This window comes from Paecilomyces variotii (assembly GCF_004022145.1).
Source record: "Paecilomyces variotii strain CBS 101075 chromosome Unknown C8Q69scaffold_2, whole genome shotgun sequence".
Classification (NCBI taxonomy): Eukaryota; Fungi; Ascomycota; class Eurotiomycetes; order Eurotiales; family Thermoascaceae; genus Paecilomyces; species Paecilomyces variotii.
Genome location: NW_021167141.1, coordinates 2,003,135 through 2,020,040, shown reverse-complemented (window position 1 = coordinate 2,020,040; position 16,906 = coordinate 2,003,135). Strand labels below are relative to the sequence as shown.

Sequence of the window (16,906 nt, the reverse complement as noted above, 5' to 3'; positions counted from 1 at the left end):
CCCCAGCCGATCTCACATCCTCAAAACACCGCTACATTGTCTGACCTGGCTGCGTGAGCGCCCTGGGACGGGCTCACCACCGGTGCTGAGCAGACACAATTACAGCTGGCCGGGAGCAAGATACGACAGACGCCATGGCAATATGGCCTTTTGGTCGCAAGGGTAGGCGGTCCAGCACTCCGCTGGCGGGACCTGAAACAGTGGAGAAGATGTACGCTGCTCAGGAACCAGAGTCTATCCTTGCACCTCCTCAAGAGGCTGCCATCTCACCCAAACGGAAGCCTTCTCGCAAGAAATCCAAGCGTCGCAAGAACCGTGCTTCAGCAACTCCAGACGAATCCTCCATCCCAGGGCAAGATGCGCCTTCTCCTCGTCGAGCAAAAACCACTCCGCAGACGAGGTTCATCGAACCGAATCATCCTCCCATGAAAGCGAAAACTGAACCCATTGGTCAGCGTCCCTACGGCCTTGAACAGGCATCGCACTCCAGCATCGGTCAAGATCAACTGTCTGTCTCGAGGAGCGCATCAGTGTTGCGAAGGAAGCCCAGCAGCACCGGACCCTCAGTTTTGAAGAAGAGACTCAGCAAGCGGAAGATAGAACAGATTTCAAGGGAGCAGGAGATCCGGGCCATGTCTTCATCTCCTGTGAACATTCCGAGACGTACTGGCGCATCGAATGTCGTGTCCAGCTCGTGCGATACGAGGAGGGTTGGTAGTGTAATCAGCCGTTCAGATCGCCATGCTTCAGACCTGAGCCTTCCTGTTCGAGACTCGCCGGGTTCCTCCATGACAGATGGGTCCGAATCGTATACCTTCAAGGTCAACACATTTGCTGCCTGGACCCCACGACCTGCGATTCGGTACAGTGAGCCGCCCCGATACGAAACTCCCAGGAGCCAGGGACCGTCCGTGGCCTCAAATAAACAGGCGACCATCCCGGAGGAAAGTCTCAACCCGAAAAAGAGAATCGACGAACTGGCCGACGATCTGGATGCTGGAGCTCTGAGGGAACTCCTGGAACGGGATCGCCGTCGGAAGGAAAAGAAGCGTATTGCTGACCAGGAAAGGCTGCAGCGCAGGTTGCAGCGCAGGGCTGAGCGTCAACGAGAGCAAGAGCGTCGGCGAGAAGAACAATCTGGACCTTCGGATGATCGCGAACAGGGGACTGAAGACCGCCGCGGACGCAGCGTTCTCGACACACACAGAGCATCAGTCTCGCGTGATCAAGATGAGCACGATTCCGGGGCCAAGGCTGGTTCGTCTTCTCAGCAATCTGGTTCGTGGCTGCGAGGTCCCTCGAACGATGGTCGCTTGCCAAAAAGCAATCGTGCTTCTCTGGAAAGCGTGCATGTCATTGGGACCTTGGATGACAGTTCCATCCGTGCCGAAAAGATGGCCCAGAGAGACAGCATGGCTTTGTCCCAAGATATGCAGATCTCGCGGAGCAGTATTTCTCCTTGTCCCTCGCCCGTTACAAAGGATCCCAGTGGAACGAGTACGTCGCAGCATCCTGGGTTTTCTTCGGAGTCGATATCAGACCGCTCTAGGACGATCGATCATGAAAGACGCCCATCGGACAACAGCGGCAAGCGTATGAACGGATGGTCGACCTTCTTCCGCCGCGGTAGCTCTCGCCTCAAGAGAGGCTCTTGGGATCGTGCTCAACGCGCGCCTTCCGAATTCTCCAACACATCGCGAGAGTCCTTCTCGAGAGCTCCTCCGTCAGTCACGGGGACTTCACCTGGAATGGTGCAGAGAAGTTTCCTGCGTGTCGGCACGGTCAAACGCTCGCAATCCAAGTTCACAGAGCACCTGGGTGACTTTCCGATTTCACCTCCGGAGTCTCGGTTGCAGTCACCTGATATTCCTGAAACCATTCCAGATATGCCCTCCCCGGAGCAGGCTTCTTTCCACGACGATCTCGAGCAAACGATCGGTCGACCCATTCCTGGGCGATCAGCCGGTCGACACCGTTCCTGGGAAAGTGGCGTCGAAACGCGGCCGGACAGCGCTCTCCTGTCACGTTCTCTTGCGTCCGTTGACTCGGAAGGATCTTGGATGTCCGGCAAATTCCTGCGTCGTATTTCGCAGCACGCCAACAGCCCCGTTCGACACAGTGTTGCCTCCAGTGGGAATAAGCTCGAAGGTTATGCCGAATCCAGAGAAGCTGACGATATCGTTGGCGATGAAGATCTCGCCAGGCTGACGCCTAGCCACGAAGAATGCCGGGATTCTCTTGCCGGTGCGCGTAGGGCGAGTAGCAGTGCGATGGGTGCCGATAGTGATAGGGAGAGCGATAGTCTCCCCATGCAAAAACCCGAGCCTGAGGTAGAGCCGGCGGAGACATGGCATATCGGTATCGGTCGACGGCCAACTGTAATCCGGCCATCCAATCGACCCAAATCCAAAGCAGGACTTCTTCTCGATCATGTCCAAAATGTGCCCACTGCCCAGAGCGCGGAGGTCTTATCCGTCTCGGGAGATAACAGCCCTGTGGACGAAGAAGAAGGAGAACAGGAAGAAGCGGAAATCCAACGTGCGACGAGTGTCGATTACGGAAGAGGACACGTTCGCCATGTCAGCGCTGGAAGCGCAAAGTTGCTGGATATCCGGGCGTCGATGGATTCTAAATCACCCAGTTCTGGGGCGGAAGCCCGCTCTGATCCTACTGGGTCCAAGTTCTGAACTTTTTTGTATCTTTTCGCTTCGTGAATAATAACCCCCTTTGTCAGCCAACCCGACCTCGAGCGATGTTGCAAGGCATGGAAGGAAGGAATGGTAACTGGCTCGAGTCAATGGCATGCTGGAGCTCCCCGGAAGGCACGCACCTACCACATTCTTTGAAGATTTTCTTTTGTTCACGACACCCAATCGCGTCGCGAATGTCCCTGTATCCTGAACCAAACGCTCGTTTGATTTTTCTTTGTGTTTGCATTGTCGAGTTTCCGCCGATGTCTTTGGCTCGAGACCAGCATGAACCCTTTGCATGTCGATATTCTTGATACCCCGTTTGTTGTCGGAGTTGGCGCCCCCTTTAGTTATCATTGTCGTTTGTGTTTTCGAGTTACATACCCCCTGCTCAGTATTTTTGCCCGCGATGTCTATTGCTGTTGCTCTTCCGATTCAATGCACATATTCGCTATCATGTCCACGCCGTCTCCCATGAGTTTTGTTATCGGACAGTTCCGAGGATGTCATTCCCTGGGGTTGTAGGGAAGAGTTTCTGTAGTAAGAGAGAAATTTGATCATGACGAGTGTTTTCCCCATCTGTGCTTGGCCTGTGGTCCTGATATGCTGCTTGCTTTGGTGGACTCTATCCTACCGTGGCTTTGTTGTTTGAATGAGAAATGGAGGTGACGTGAATAACGACAGGAGAGACTGGCACCGAGAGAGGGCCCCTGTGGTGTGCAAAGATTGTCGTGTTCTTTGGTCTCGGCGATTGCTTCTAGTCCAGAAGATGAGTGAAAGGCTCGGCATAGCACGGCGGCTCTCACAAAGGGCAAAACATAAGTTAATCTGATGGGAATCTCCGCATGTTGCCTGACCGCTGGAGACTACCAGTCCTGTTGAGCGAACGTGGAGTCAGAAACGGTGGGATATTACCCCGGCGGTTTGAGTGTATGTTATCTATCTGTCGCACGGCGGGGCATGATACCAGATTTTGCTCAGCGGATGCTTTGCTTATGACCTATGTATGGATTGATGTGTGGTCTTATTGCACCAAGGGGATGTATATAGTTCGGAGTACTCTGTAAAATGGAAAAGAGCATCCCTGCGGAATTGCACGGGCATTGTGCACAGGAGTATATGGAAGTTCTAGATGGTATAGTTTATTTCCTACGTTCATCATTCCCAACCTCCCCTCCCACCCAACCAACCCCTCATTGATCATCCAGTTGCGGTAACCATGGCTCGCTGGTGTTTGCTGTTGATGGGTATCTAGCCTGGGATCGACAGTGTTTATCTACTTAGTACTACTGTAGATACTGGCACCGGCGGGTCTCGGGTGTCAGCTGAACTGATAGTTGACTGCTGCGTCTATCTCTAGGCTGCATTTGTTGGTGATCCTCTGCTATGATCACACCATGTTATCTGCGTCTGATGATGTCCGAAGAGCAATAGTAGCCGACCTTATAATAGATATATCATGATATATGATGATTATGATGATGATGATGATGATGATGATGATTAGATTAGATCTAATAGTGTTTTTAATAATTAATGATCCTTCGTAGCAGATCCAGAGTCCAGAGTCCAGAGAGACTAACTAACGATTAGTTAATGATTGGAACCCCGAGACTCTAGACCGCCTGCGATTGGTAAGCCGAGCACGTCATCCCGTCGGGTTCTGCCCTTCCATTATTGACTGTCTTTCTTTTCCTTCGAATAACTTCGTATTGCTTATCGATTTTCATTGCTCGAGTTACTCTAGTCCACCACGCTTTACTCTAACTCTGTCCAATTGCCTTGGATTCTCTCCAGGTCTCACATATCAACTTCTTCTTAGGTAAGCCGATCCATCCATATGTTCGCGTCGTTTCGAGCACTCCCGAGTCTTTGCACGTCTGCAATTGTATTGCAAAGCAGTCTATCAGACCCCGAGAGTGCAATCTAGCCCTCTGGATGATCCATTAGCCCTGGAGTCGCACCAGAGAACAGGAGAAAAGAGAAGAAGAAGAGTGTTTTGTTTGAAAATCAATCATTATTCATCCTCCCTCCCCTCTACTCTAGTCTTCCCGAGCCAGCCATACCATAGCGCCTCCCGTTCCACCAACCCAACGTCATTTTGTTGCTGCCCCTCTCCCCTTATAAAGCCCATCCCCCACCCTCCGCCGTAGAATCTCCCGCATCTTGAACTCACCGTGATCAGTCTCTACTTCCCGCCAACAAGTCATTCACCGTGGCCTCCCTTCGCCTCCTTCCGTCTCTTTCTTCAACCGCCAGGTTCTCAACCGGCTTGACAGCTGCGAAATCTGCTTCGCCAGCGACTACCGCGCGTTTTCTGAAGACTCCGTCGGCTTCCCAGCGAGCTTTCTCCACTACTCCCTCTCCTCAATTCCGATCCACAATCGCCAAAATGGGTGTCCACAACGTTTCCAGGTGAGTTCTCTGCTTTTCCTACCATCATAGATGACCCCGACTACCCACTCTCGATGAGGCGTGGAGTGAAGTCATTGTGCGGAGATGAGAAGATCGGTCAGTTAACAATCTCTCTAGCAAGGCTGAGTTCACCGAGAAGACCGGCCAGGGCGTCGCCGTTGTCGACTTCTTCGCCACCTGGTGCGGCCCTTGCAAGGCCATCGCTCCCAAGGTCGAGGAGTTCAGCGAGAAGTACCCCAACGCCACCTTCTACAAGGTCGACGTTGACCAGCTGTCCGACGTCGCTGCCGACATTGGTGTCCGTGCCATGCCTACCTTCCACGTCTACAAGAACGGCCAACTCGTCGCTGAGGTTGTCGGTGCCAACCCTCCCGCTCTCGAGGCTGCCATCAAGGAGCACTCCGCATAATTGAAAGAAGAAAAATGACAGCTATCAAATTTGTTTTCTAGCTAGTTGTTTTCCTTTTCTTCTTCTCTCAACCTATAAATCACTCGAGACCTCTGGTCTTTTTTTGGCATGAGGAAATTGGAGCATTCGCCTGACGAATTCCTTTCTCATTTAATTATTCCCCGGGCTTCATGACAGGATCACTGTCACGTGGCCATAAAATCCATTCAGATAGAAACAAAAGACCATATCCCTTTTCAAAGAATCGTATATCATTGATATACCTATATCGGACGAAATAATCATAGGAACAAACCTGCAGCACCGTAGATAACAAGTGAATATGCGCATCGAATCTAGAGAAAACGTCGGCTTCGTAAGTTATACTCTCAATGAAAGTTGGAAGAGATAATTACCATCTGTACGTACTCAGCAGAGAATCAACAACGCTCTAATGCACGCAGCATCGAGTTGTATTATTCAGCGTCAAGGAGTGCGGGGTTCCTGCAAGTTCCTGCAGGTAATACTCTAATTCATCTGATCATTGGGGAAATTTCATACCTGAAAGGGTCTATCTGATCTACGGGATTTATTTGCAAATAAAGAGAAAACAAAATCCACATCAACAGGATAATGCCAGAGAGCAAATGTTGCTTTTTAAGCCCTAGTCTAAAACATGGCTTCACTTACACTACATGCAAGCAGCCGCACCCAGATTCAGATAAAACGGCCTCCAGATACCTCCCGCGGCATCGGTCGGGAAACGCCAGGAAAGAAGAAAGAAAGAAAGAAGAAAAAAAAAAGATGTACCGAGAAATAAATCAATGCAGTGTAGCGCGCCCGGCACTACGTTGATGCTTTCCGTATCGTGTATCTTCATCTCGTAAATCCTGCCCAAGATGCTTGTAAAAGTAAAGCCAAGGGGGACGTCCGTAACTTTTTATGCTCCGCTCCTGCTCGACCCGTAAACAATAGGACCGAAATCAGACACCAAAAACTCCTAGACTCCCTGCCTTTATGCATCCGGCCAGGGTCATGCAATTCGAATAGAGAGGCCCAACGCGCTCAAAAATGCGGCTCAATCATGATGCATTACATGCAATGCTGTGTCGCTGTGACAGTCAAATGACGAAACAAAGAGAAGTGCGCGCCTTATTGCGGCATCTGGGTATTGAAGGTGAAAGACGGAAGGAAAGGAAAGGGGATATAGGGAGGGTCATGGCGGTAGTCATTGTCACCGCAGGCAGCTTTGTGTATGTCAGGTATTTCTCTGAGAAGACTTTCTTTTTGGGACGGCTTTGTCCCGCAGAGACTCCTGCTGAGACTCGCTGCTAGAATCCGCACTAGTGGTCTGGATGCGCCTGCGAGGGCGGAGGTTCCTCTTGTTCTCGCCTTTCTTCGTGCCCTCCGCGCTGACGTCTGTTTTCGTTACGGGCTCAGCGGTATCAGCCTGTTCAGCAACAACATCCGGGCTGACCCTCAGGCGTAGGGAAACCAGGTCGTTCTGATTCTCATCACGGAGATTGATTCCAACTGTGACGTTTGGCAAGATCCGTCTCTTCTGTTCCCGCCCTCTGGTCTGCCGGGGGCGACAAGTGAGCTTTTCATCGTCACTATCGTCTGCGGACCGCTTGCTTGACGTGCTATGACGGGAGGAAGAGCGCGACGAGGGACGCAAGCGTTGCTTGTATTGAGGCTGTGGGACAACCGATTGGAAGGAAGACGCGTCGGTGACCGTGGTAGCCGGAGAAGAGGAGCGTTTAACAGAGGAGTCAGTCGAAGTGTCCTCGTCCAGCAGTTTGACAAACGCCCTCTCAATATCACCACGACATTGTTGCAACATCTCCACGATGGTCTCTCGGTCATATTTTCCGCCCAGGCCTTCTTGTATCTTGGAAATTTTCCAAGGCACCGCCATATCCACCACTGCTCCAGCAGTAGCATCTTTACTCTCTTCGTTCCTCTTTTCCGTTTTCACACTGTCGACCTGGGAGTCGGCTTTCACTTTGGTATTGGGAATATGGGGAAGACCGGTGTGAGGGCCATTGATGTTGCGTACCGAAGAATAATGGTAGAAGTTCTATTACGCAAAAGCCTCCGTTAGTATAACAGAGAGATTATGGGAGGAAGGTGGGTGTAGACGGTAGCGTCACTTACGTGGAAGGCTATGTGGACCACCTCTCTTTCTTCGTCCGCTGGAGCACTAACATCACGGAAGTCTTGGATCCCAGAATCCATGTAGACGCGTACGTCTCGTTTGTACGATTGGCAAAATGCCTGGATCTCTTCGGATCCTCCCCAGGAGCCATTCTTCCGGCTCTCCTCGACCCTGGTCTCAAACTTCTGCATCTGCTGCTCCTTGGTCGCCGGTGCAGGGGTCACCGACGAGGAGGACGATCGAGAAGCAGCCGCAGCTGCGCGTCTGGGGGCCCTCCGCTCCCCACCCATCGCAGACATGAAATTCATGAAGTATTCCGGATGGGCCTGGATATGGTTGGCCAACCGGTTCCGGATCTCTTCAAAGTGGTCGAATTCTCCATACATCTGGTCCGACAGAGCTCGATAAAGACAATTGCCTATAATCCAAGAGGAAACTATCAGTCAATGCTTTTTTGAGCCCAATTGGAGGGACGCGGAGCTGGCAGATCGCGTTTCTCCTTCGAGACTTGCTCCGGACCAGTACAACACATACCATCTCCCACGGTGTTGGAAGCATAGAGGCCCAAGGCCTCCAGACAGGGCATATTCAAACATTCCGGGTCATTCCAGAGCTCCTGGGACTCCCTCGGCTGTGATTGCCTGGGAGTGGTGTGGAGGGTATCTCTGGTCACTTTGGTGACCTTGGGGTTGTGCTTCTGGCCGGCCATGACAGGCACGACCCGCGTACCGCTGGGAGAGACGTCAGCCATGCTTGCAAAACCGAAGAACCGCCCTCATCTGCTGTCTAATAGAGCAGGGGGCAATGTCCCCAAGCAGAGATTGAGAGAGGTAAAAAAGAGACAAGAAAAGAAACAAAGGGAAGAAGCGTTCTTTGAAAGAACCTCCGGAAGGGGAAGTCCACCAGTCTGCGGACCAAAAACCAGAGGCTTTACAACACGCGCTCTGTTTCTCTGTGTCTCTCTCTCTCTCTCTGTCTCTCTGAGGATCACGGCAAGGGTGCGGAGGCGCTTGCACCGAACGAGCATGCTTACCGAACAGGAGCGGTGAGTATCTGGAGTATTTTATTGGCTGTTGCCTCTCGGAAACGGCTTAGCGGAAGCGCCAGACTCCGTTTTTCTGCCGCGCTATGACGAAATTCCCTCCGTTCTCGCAAATTGAAGAATTGAAATATTAAGGAATTAGTTAAGCCTGCAAGTGTGAATGAGAGAGGTTGAAAGCTGATGATCAACACGGACACTTTTCTGCAGATACAGTCGAGCTCTTGTGGCTTCCAGATGGATCAGAGTGCTGGGGAGAAGTTAAACCTTGGGTGTCTGTCTAGTTAAGTATCTGACGCCTGAAGGCAACACTTCTCCCAGCCGTCTGTGCTCTCAATGACTCCTACAATACGTGACTATTCATATACAAAGACTGACAGTGAATCTTCCTTTCTATTCATATACCGTCATTGATAATGCACTTTGTGGTCCGTGACTTTCCATTGAACAATGGAGGTGCGCATTTATAGCAATTTCTTTCAGCGGCCACTTGGAGAACTAGATAGGCGGAGATTCTTTAGTCATTGTTATATTCAAATATTGATCGTGGACAGCTTCCACATGGAAACTGATATATTGTGAATGTTCCCAAAATAGAATATGTCTCTAGAGTCTACATGTACCTTTTCTTATCAGTGTGTGTGCGGCCTGTGTAAGAGTACCTAGTTATCGCCATGCCAAGTACTCCAGTATCACATCGGACCTTTGCAGCAGCAGATAATATCTAATTGGCATTTTTGTCTATGTAATTAATAAAATGATCATTATTGGCAAAAAGAAATCTTTGCACCCCTCGTGGACTTTCGGACCCGATTCGGCAGCTCGGCGTTGTCCCCACCGCCAGGCACGAGATTACTTATTGAGGGGCCCCGATGATAACCACTCTCCGCGTATCGGGGAACACACGACATATCTAGCTATCTATTCGGTGGGGGCCTCGTCCCGATAGGAATGACTCTACTGTGTTGCACGTTCTCTCAATAGAATAATTCACCGTTGCCGGTTCTATAATTGCATCTTTCAGTCCTTTTGGTCGGTCTTTGTCCCTTCTAAACAGCTTCTGCATTCTTTATTCTCGTGAGGGGCGCGTGGACAGGTCCACAATGGAGGCAAATAATATTGTGGTGCTCGGGTATGCGATTATCGATTCTCTTTATCAAGGATCTCTTTCGAGCCATGGTAATTAATCATCTCTCTACAGTGCTGGAGTGGCAGGCTTGACGACTGCATATCTCCTGTCTCAGAACGCGGCCAACAATATTACGGTCGTGGCAAAGCATATGCCGGGAGATTATGACATTGAATACTGCTCGCCATGGGCTGGAGCCAATTACCTGCCGTAGGTTCTGCAGTCTTGGTTTTCCCATGACTTGTAGGTATTTCTTCTCGGAACTGACAAACGGATCAAGAGTCGGTGTCCAAGGTAGCGCTCACGCGGAATACGAGAAGAAGACTTGGCCGGTTCTCCAGGAATTGGCGCAGAACCATCCTGAGGCGGGCATTCATTTCCAACGTGAGACTCAGCATGACCACAGCTTCTTGGACCACTATGCTGACGGTTGATATAGCGACTATCGTCTACAACCGCGAAAAAGATAAGCAATCTGCTACTGGACAATGGTTCGCGGAACTACTGAAGAAGGAGCCATGGTATAAAGATGTGGTCCCCGATGTACATACAAGATCGCTCCCCTTGAATTCCGTTCACTATTAAACTGACATCTTCTCCAGTTTCGTCCACTGCCTTCAGAACAGTTGGCACCCGGGATAGACAATGCCTCGTCCTTTACATCAGTCTGCATCAACACGGCCATCTACCTGCCATGGCTGGTCGGTCAGTGCCGCAAGCACGGCGTGGTATTCAAGAGGGGCGTCTTCAAACACGTTGCTGATGCTGCAAATGCCCATCATTCTGGAAGGAAGGCCGACCTGGTCGTCAACTGTACCGGCTTGTCGTCGAAGAAATTAGGCGGGGTCATGGACGACAAGCTCTACCCAGCCAGAGGCCAGATTGTGGTAGTGCGAAATGACCCCGGATACATGAGCTCCGCTTCCGGGACGGACGACGGAGAAGACGAAGCTGTCTATATCATGGGCAGGGCCGCAGGTATGTGACTAACTAATTAGATGCTATGCGCACAAAGCTAATATCCTTCTAGGCGGTGGTACCATCCTCGGTGGTTCATACCAGAAACACAATTGGGATACTTCACTTGATCCGAACCTGGCAATTCGTATCATGAAACGTTGCATCGAACTGTGCCCGAGTCTCGTCAAGGAAGGCCAGGGCATCGAGGGCCTGGATATTATCAGACACGGTGTTGGACTACGACCGCTCCGTGAAGGCGGGCCAAGAGTGGAAAAGGAGAAGATCGACGGCGTATGGGTGGTGCATAACTACGGTCATGGGGGTTTTGGGTATCAAGCTTCTTACGGCTCCGCAGAAGCAGCAATCAAGCTCGTCGCGGCAGCTTTAGGACAGAAGACCCAAGCTAAGCTATGAATGTATAGTTTGGAGTTGTTTGCAAAACCGGTGCACTTGATTATTTCCTGAAATATGGATACTAAGGTAGTTCAATCTTCAACTGGAAACTAATCGGAGTATTGATATCACGTAGTTTCAGAGATGGTAACAGTCAAACCGTAAGATAAGATTAAGTTGTATGAAATCTACTTGTACTTCCTGGCTCTGTAGGAGTATCCTATCAATAGCCAGAACTTCTAGAATATCCTTGTTGAGGTAGCTCCAAGTCGGAGATCGAGAGTGACTAAGAGGCGAGCGACTAATCGATCGGCCCACAGCTAACGTTATTACAAACCCTACCCCAATAATCCTCGTTGGACATCTCCAGGGGCAGGAGCTGGAAGTCTCGATGGATCTAGATCACGGGCAGCGTCCCTCGCTTTAACAAGATCGATTCCCAGCCGTTCAAACAGGAGCTCAAGCTCCAAGTATCTCTTCACTGCAAGTCCAATGTACTCAAGATTCAGCTCCTCCTTTCGGGCCTGGATGATGCTGGCGTATCGATCAGCCAACCATCGCAGATCGGCTGAATCATGGAATTTTGACCGAGTTGCTGCGGCGCGGAGTTTTCCTTTGAACAGATAGAATGGATCAAGGACACGGGCCTGACCAGGCCCCAGTTTTTGCCCATTCACCGTATAAAGAGAGGCTTGTACATCCCTCATGGTATATTGAGAACCTAGTAGGATCAGAAGAGTGAAACACAATCAGAGAGGTGGATTAAACTAACCCATGAACTGCTCACAAAAAATCTCCACAAGGACCGCGTTGCTGCGATCAGGCTTATCAGACCATAAGAATGCTACGTAGTCCTGTCGGCTTTGAGGGACTGCAATAAATCCATCTTGTCCGTCTAGAACAGCAATTATCTGTTCTTTGGATATGGAAGCAATACAATCAATATCCTTGCTCTCGCGGAATCCACCTAACACACCGATAGCGTAGCCCCCAAATATGCCAAACGTGATATTAGCTCGGCTCAAAGTTCGATGGAGGGAAATCGCTGCATCGTTGAGTCGGTCTTGAAGCATACTGTCGATGATAAGGACACACTGTCGTTCAGAGCCGTATGGAATCGCTCAGGTACAGTAAACGAGTCTAAATATCAATTCCTCTTTAAGGAAGCATTCACCGGATTTTGAAAGTTCCCTTGAAGTCACTATCATGCCACGTCAGCTAACCCCCTCCTTATGTACCAGCAGGGGATCTTCTTATGCGGCCTTTCATTGGTTGAGTACGGGCCCTCAGCAAGCCATCACGCAGTATATTGTACGTACAAAGTGTGCCAATGGATTCAGAGTTATTTCCGTGGTTGAATCCTAGAATACGGCCTTCTAGACACATATGCATGGGTCGAGAGGAGAAATAAAAGATAGTACTAAACAGCATTGAAATCAAGAGAAGACATTGATGGATTCTGCAATTGTGAATACCCAGATCCAGGTATCAACCGCAGATCCACGACTTTTGTGAAGCCTGCTGCGGCATGAAGCTCTTCAGATCCAAAGTATTCATCGTCCCTCGATGATCTTTGGCTAATCAGCATAGTTGCCAACTTCCTCACTTCAGGCGAGGCTTCACTCAGATTAATTTGCGCCCACTCTTCATCCAGGCGCATCCCATCCACTAACTGCTCTGCGGCAATCCTAGCCATAACATCCCTTGACTCGAGAAATCTCCGACACAAACCGACGAAAAACGGCGCCAGATATGGCATTGGAAGTTGCTGTACTTCATCCGTAGGTACTAGATCCAGAATCTCATGGCTGTAGACTATATGCGGTATTCCCTCATATGACACTATATTATGGGAAACCGGACAGAGAAAGAAATATGTATCTGGAAAAAGTACGACGAGAGGGTCCTTGTCTGTCGTCATGAGAGTAGGAAATCCTCGTTTATATTCCCCGTATATGTCGTATTCTTTCTTCTTCACCAGTCGAAATCTTCCAGTGGAACACAGAATAGATGTAGCCTCTCGCAACAGAGATTTTGGTACGCATATTTCAATGTCCTGTATAATAGTAAGACGGTGTTTCGCAGAACGCTGGAGAATACCTAACCCACTTACGTGGACAACTCGTGGGACATTGTAGTAGTTTAATGCTATTTCACCAATAATGCATGCCGGTATACTACCATCCTGGAGGCTCGACAAGACTGTTTTTATGATCAGAGTAAGCTCCATGGTCTAGTACTAGGTGCTGTAACAATTGTGATGCTCAAGCCAGACAGATAAAGGGGGGGACAGCTCCGGCTTCCGATATAGTCAACCAACGCAGTCTTGGCAAAGTCTCCTGCGCGTTTTGGAACCCCGATTTCTTCGACTGGAAATATTCCAGTGCTACATGATGTTTCAAAAACTACGATATTTTTTCAAGCGGCCATCTGAATCTTTTCAGATTCTCTCTGATCTTCATCTTGAGGTTGGCCAACAGTACTCATCCTACGAAATTCCAGTTAATGCCAAATACCTCATCCTCGCAGGTGATATCGGGCGATTGGCGGACTATAACGACTATCTTAACTTCCTACAAAAACAAACATCTAGATTTGAATTAGTATTTCTCGTTCTCGGCAATCACGAATTCTACGCTGGATCCTTCACGACAGGACTAGAGAAAGCTAAACAACTTCAACAAGAGCCTTCTCTGAACGGACGCCTGGTACTACTCCATCGGGAGCGGTATGATGTGCCAGGCTCTTATATCACTATACTAGGTTGCACACTTTGGTCCAAAGTGCCCATTGAGGCAAGAGAAGTCGTCCAAGCGAAGATCAAGGATTTCCAGAAAATCGACGGCTGGACGGTCGATGACCATAATGCAACTCATGATTCGGAACTGGCATGGCTATTGAAAGAGATACGATCGATACATCAAGAGAATGAAGCTGCGAGAGCGCAGACTCCAAGACGAACTATTCTGGTCGTGACGCATCATGCTCCTTCGCTTAGGGGAACGTCGAGTCCTGAAAACGCGCAGAATGCTTGGAGATTCGCTTTTGGGACTGACGTTCTGTCGGAAATGGTGAATGATGTCAAAGTCTGGGTGTTTGGACACACTCACTATAGCACTGATTTTAAAGAAGGGGGTATAAGGATTGTTAGCAATCAACGGGGATATGCGCTGCCTTGGAAAAGCACAGAGGATAGATTCGATGTGGGGAAGGTCATACGAGTTTCGTGAGAAAGGTTCAGATATAGGCTCGATGTTAACCAGAGTTATGTACATGTGTGCTGAGGTTCTGGTCGCCAGTTAATCAACAGTCTACGTAGACGGAGTCGATCTGTAAAGCATCATATCTCTTTCTCTTGTCGAATTTCTGCCGTCGAACATTGTATTAGTGATTGATGCTTTTCATTTATGACTTCTTCAAAGTTAAATAAACAATCCAGTTCTTCTATACGATATAAATATGTATGTACTATAAAACATCCCGTTGCATGACCACGGTTGATCGCCATCATACCGACGTCACACCCAGGATCACCTACAAGAGACGAGAATTCTCAACAGAACACAACTATCAGCCTTCTGACGTTAACCATCAAGATTCCCCGACTGGGCTTAACCAGCTACTCTAGAAGAATTTCCTGTAGCTTTCCTACTCTCAATTGCAACCGATAGTGAGCTTCCTCGACATCTCAATCGCAGCTACGCGAACCGATTTCGTCGACCAACCGAGCCTTTAAGCCTAACGCTTCCTTTCCCATCTTCCATCCAATCGAAAAAGAGATATAATCATAGCGCTCAACCAGTTTTAAACCAACCATGGTGCAGACACGCGCTCAAGAGCGTTCTGCCGGCCAGGGCTCCAAATCTTCACAGACCGAGACGAAACCGAGAACGACCAACAGATCGAAGACAATATCCAATAAGAAAGTCGAGGAACCAGATATCCATGAAGAGCAACAAGACGATGTACCTGCAGATGAAACGAAGATTGAGAAACGCAAACGCGATAACGCAGAAAAGGAAGAAGAGCGCGAACAGGAGCAGAAATCCAACAAGGAACAACAACCCAACGGGGTCGATACGGACGAACCACCAAATAAGGCACCTAAGACTTCTGAGTCCGAAGAGCCCGGTAATAGCATCGACGAATCTGCAGCCGCAAAGGTCCATAAAGTCATTGAAGAATTCGGTGCTCTACCTCTGAAAGACGCGGGTGTTGCGGAGCCGCTGCAAGCTACACCCGAGACGATCCTTGCGATGGTTCTTGATGCGATGCTGAAATCGACGCGGATATCGCATTCCCTGGCGCAGAAAGCGGTCAATACGGTCATCGAGGCGGGGTATCATGATATCAAGAAGCTTAGCCAGACTACGTGGGATGATAGGGTGGATGTCTTGGCCAAGGGGGGATATAATCGCTATCGCGAACAGGCTTCTACGAATCTCGGGGCTCTTATTGAATTTGTGAATGGGAAATATGGTCTGTATATCCTTGCGGTATCCTACTCTATCGAGCGTATACTAACGTAGCAAATACAGATGGCGACTTGAACAACCTCTACCAAAAAGCAGATCACCAGCCCCGCAAGGTGAGAGAATTGATTAAAGAAATCAAAGGCCTCGGCGACCTCGGTACAGACATTTTCTTCAACAACGCCCAGAGCATATGGCGGACATTAGCGCCTTTCATCGACGCCAGGAGCTTGAGAACGGCGGACGATATTGGCATCGGCACGGATGTAGATGCGATTTATAAAGAACTTGAATTCGACCCGGTGCAGATGAGCAAATTGGCGAATGGGCTCTCGGCCGTAAGGCTGGAGAAGAAACAGGGAGAGGTCTCGGAAGAGGAGTGAGTTCATGGCTGCAATATGATACCTAATGACCCGCTGAAAATACAAGGGTATTGCTATTTCAATATACTGTTTGGATAATAGGAAATGTATACGCATAGGGCACAGTAGGGCAACTGAAATAGAATCTTTCGGAATCATTTGGATTATCCCACTGTCCGAAATGATGCAGCGTGGTCTTCCCCAGTCTTCCAAGACGAAGGTGGTCGCGTAGAGCTTCTTCCCAATAAACTGCCGTCCATAGGGTAGCGCCGGGGATATATATTACGCGTTTAGTGAACTTGCTTGCATATCACAGACTATACAATAGTCGAATCCCTTGCATCGTCCGCGTGCCGTTGGGAGTCCCAGGAAAAAAAAATCGATGGTGATCGAGTGGAGTGGAAAGGAATCGATGGAACTAGGATAGGTTTCGACGGTAGTCAATAAGATATTCGATTAACTGTCAATGCGATGGATGCAGAATTGGTCGGGCCTAGAGAGAGAGAGAGAGAGAGAGAGAGAGAACCGGGAGTCCGATCCCAATCGTTCAACCGCTGAGGCAACCCACCCCCCCCCCCCCCCCCCCCCCCCCCCTTCCAAGTAGATAAATCAAACTCTTACTACTTGTTGTAGTGAATCCGTTATTCAAATGCAAATTCTAAGTATACAGTCAATAGTTGTCAATAGGATAATCGCAGTATAAGTAGACGGGAGAGGGAGTCTTTCTCTAATAGGTAGTGAATTCAATAGAAGTTCCCAGACAGTGTGATTTTCTGATTGCATATCCACAATCCATTCAGACGTGAAGGGGAGAGTTATGATTTGCGTTTCAGGAACAGGTATTTGTGAACTATCTTGTCTTTAATTAAGCATCTAGTCAGTATACTACGTAACTAGTAG

The 16,906-nt window shown here is 49.3% G+C and overlaps 8 protein-coding genes across 8 annotated transcripts; 5 read left to right on the top strand and 3 right to left on the bottom strand.

The window, feature by feature from the left end:
- Nucleotides 1-134: 134 nt before the first annotated feature.
- C8Q69DRAFT_442113 (hypothetical protein) lies at nt 135-2,687 on the top strand (the record flags this gene model as incomplete). The annotated part of the gene is made up of 1 exon (XM_028628813.1): nt 135-2,687. The coding sequence occupies one exon, from the start codon at nt 135-137 to the stop codon at nt 2,685-2,687; it is 2,553 nt and encodes an 850-aa protein (XP_028487580.1).
- Nucleotides 2,688-5,082: 2,395 nt separating this feature from the next.
- C8Q69DRAFT_504587 (thioredoxin-like protein) lies at nt 5,083-5,514 on the top strand (the record flags this gene model as incomplete). Its single annotated transcript, XM_028632608.1, has 2 exons — nt 5,083-5,105; nt 5,223-5,514. The coding sequence occupies 2 exons, from the start codon at nt 5,083-5,085 to the stop codon at nt 5,512-5,514; spliced, it is 315 nt and encodes a 104-aa protein (XP_028487579.1).
- A 1,035-nt stretch (nt 5,515-6,549) lies between these two features.
- Nucleotides 6,550-8,598, bottom strand: C8Q69DRAFT_154548 (hypothetical protein). Its single transcript, XM_028625587.1, has 3 exons — nt 8,186-8,598; nt 7,651-8,069; nt 6,550-7,573 (listed from the first exon to the last, which is right to left on the bottom strand). The coding sequence occupies exons 1-3, from the start codon at nt 8,400-8,402 to the stop codon at nt 6,752-6,754; spliced, it is 1,458 nt and encodes a 485-aa protein (XP_028487578.1). The 5' UTR covers nt 8,403-8,598; the 3' UTR covers nt 6,550-6,751.
- Nucleotides 8,599-9,585: 987 nt separating this feature from the next.
- On the top strand, nt 9,586-11,293 carry C8Q69DRAFT_457211 (D-amino-acid oxidase). Its single transcript, XM_028629887.1, has 6 exons — nt 9,586-9,822; nt 9,892-10,029; nt 10,100-10,203; nt 10,259-10,362; nt 10,422-10,797; nt 10,850-11,293. The coding sequence occupies exons 1-6, from the start codon at nt 9,794-9,796 to the stop codon at nt 11,191-11,193; spliced, it is 1,095 nt and encodes a 364-aa protein (XP_028487577.1). The 5' UTR covers nt 9,586-9,793; the 3' UTR covers nt 11,194-11,293.
- C8Q69DRAFT_457208 (hypothetical protein) lies at nt 11,294-12,344 on the bottom strand. The gene is made up of 2 exons (XM_028629886.1): nt 11,945-12,344; nt 11,294-11,893 (listed from the first exon to the last, which is right to left on the bottom strand). The coding sequence occupies exons 1-2, from the start codon at nt 12,243-12,245 to the stop codon at nt 11,511-11,513; spliced, it is 684 nt and encodes a 227-aa protein (XP_028487576.1). The 5' UTR covers nt 12,246-12,344; the 3' UTR covers nt 11,294-11,510.
- On the bottom strand, nt 12,345-13,433 carry C8Q69DRAFT_457207 (hypothetical protein). Its single transcript, XM_028629885.1, has 2 exons — nt 13,286-13,433; nt 12,345-13,228 (listed from the first exon to the last, which is right to left on the bottom strand). Exons 1-2 carry the CDS (start codon nt 13,400-13,402, stop codon nt 12,593-12,595), a joined length of 753 nt encoding a protein of 250 aa, XP_028487575.1. The 5' UTR covers nt 13,403-13,433; the 3' UTR covers nt 12,345-12,592.
- Nucleotides 13,434-13,527: 94 nt separating this feature from the next.
- C8Q69DRAFT_457206 (calcineurin-like phosphoesterase) lies at nt 13,528-14,694 on the top strand. The gene has a single exon (XM_028629884.1). It carries the CDS (start codon nt 13,563-13,565, stop codon nt 14,400-14,402), a length of 840 nt encoding a protein of 279 aa, XP_028487574.1. The 5' UTR covers nt 13,528-13,562; the 3' UTR covers nt 14,403-14,694.
- C8Q69DRAFT_457205 (hypothetical protein) lies at nt 14,695-16,514 on the top strand. Its single transcript, XM_028629883.1, has 2 exons — nt 14,695-15,651; nt 15,711-16,514. Exons 1-2 carry the CDS (start codon nt 14,988-14,990, stop codon nt 16,025-16,027), a joined length of 981 nt encoding a protein of 326 aa, XP_028487573.1. The 5' UTR covers nt 14,695-14,987; the 3' UTR covers nt 16,028-16,514.
- The last annotated feature ends 392 nt before the right edge of the window (nt 16,515-16,906 follow it).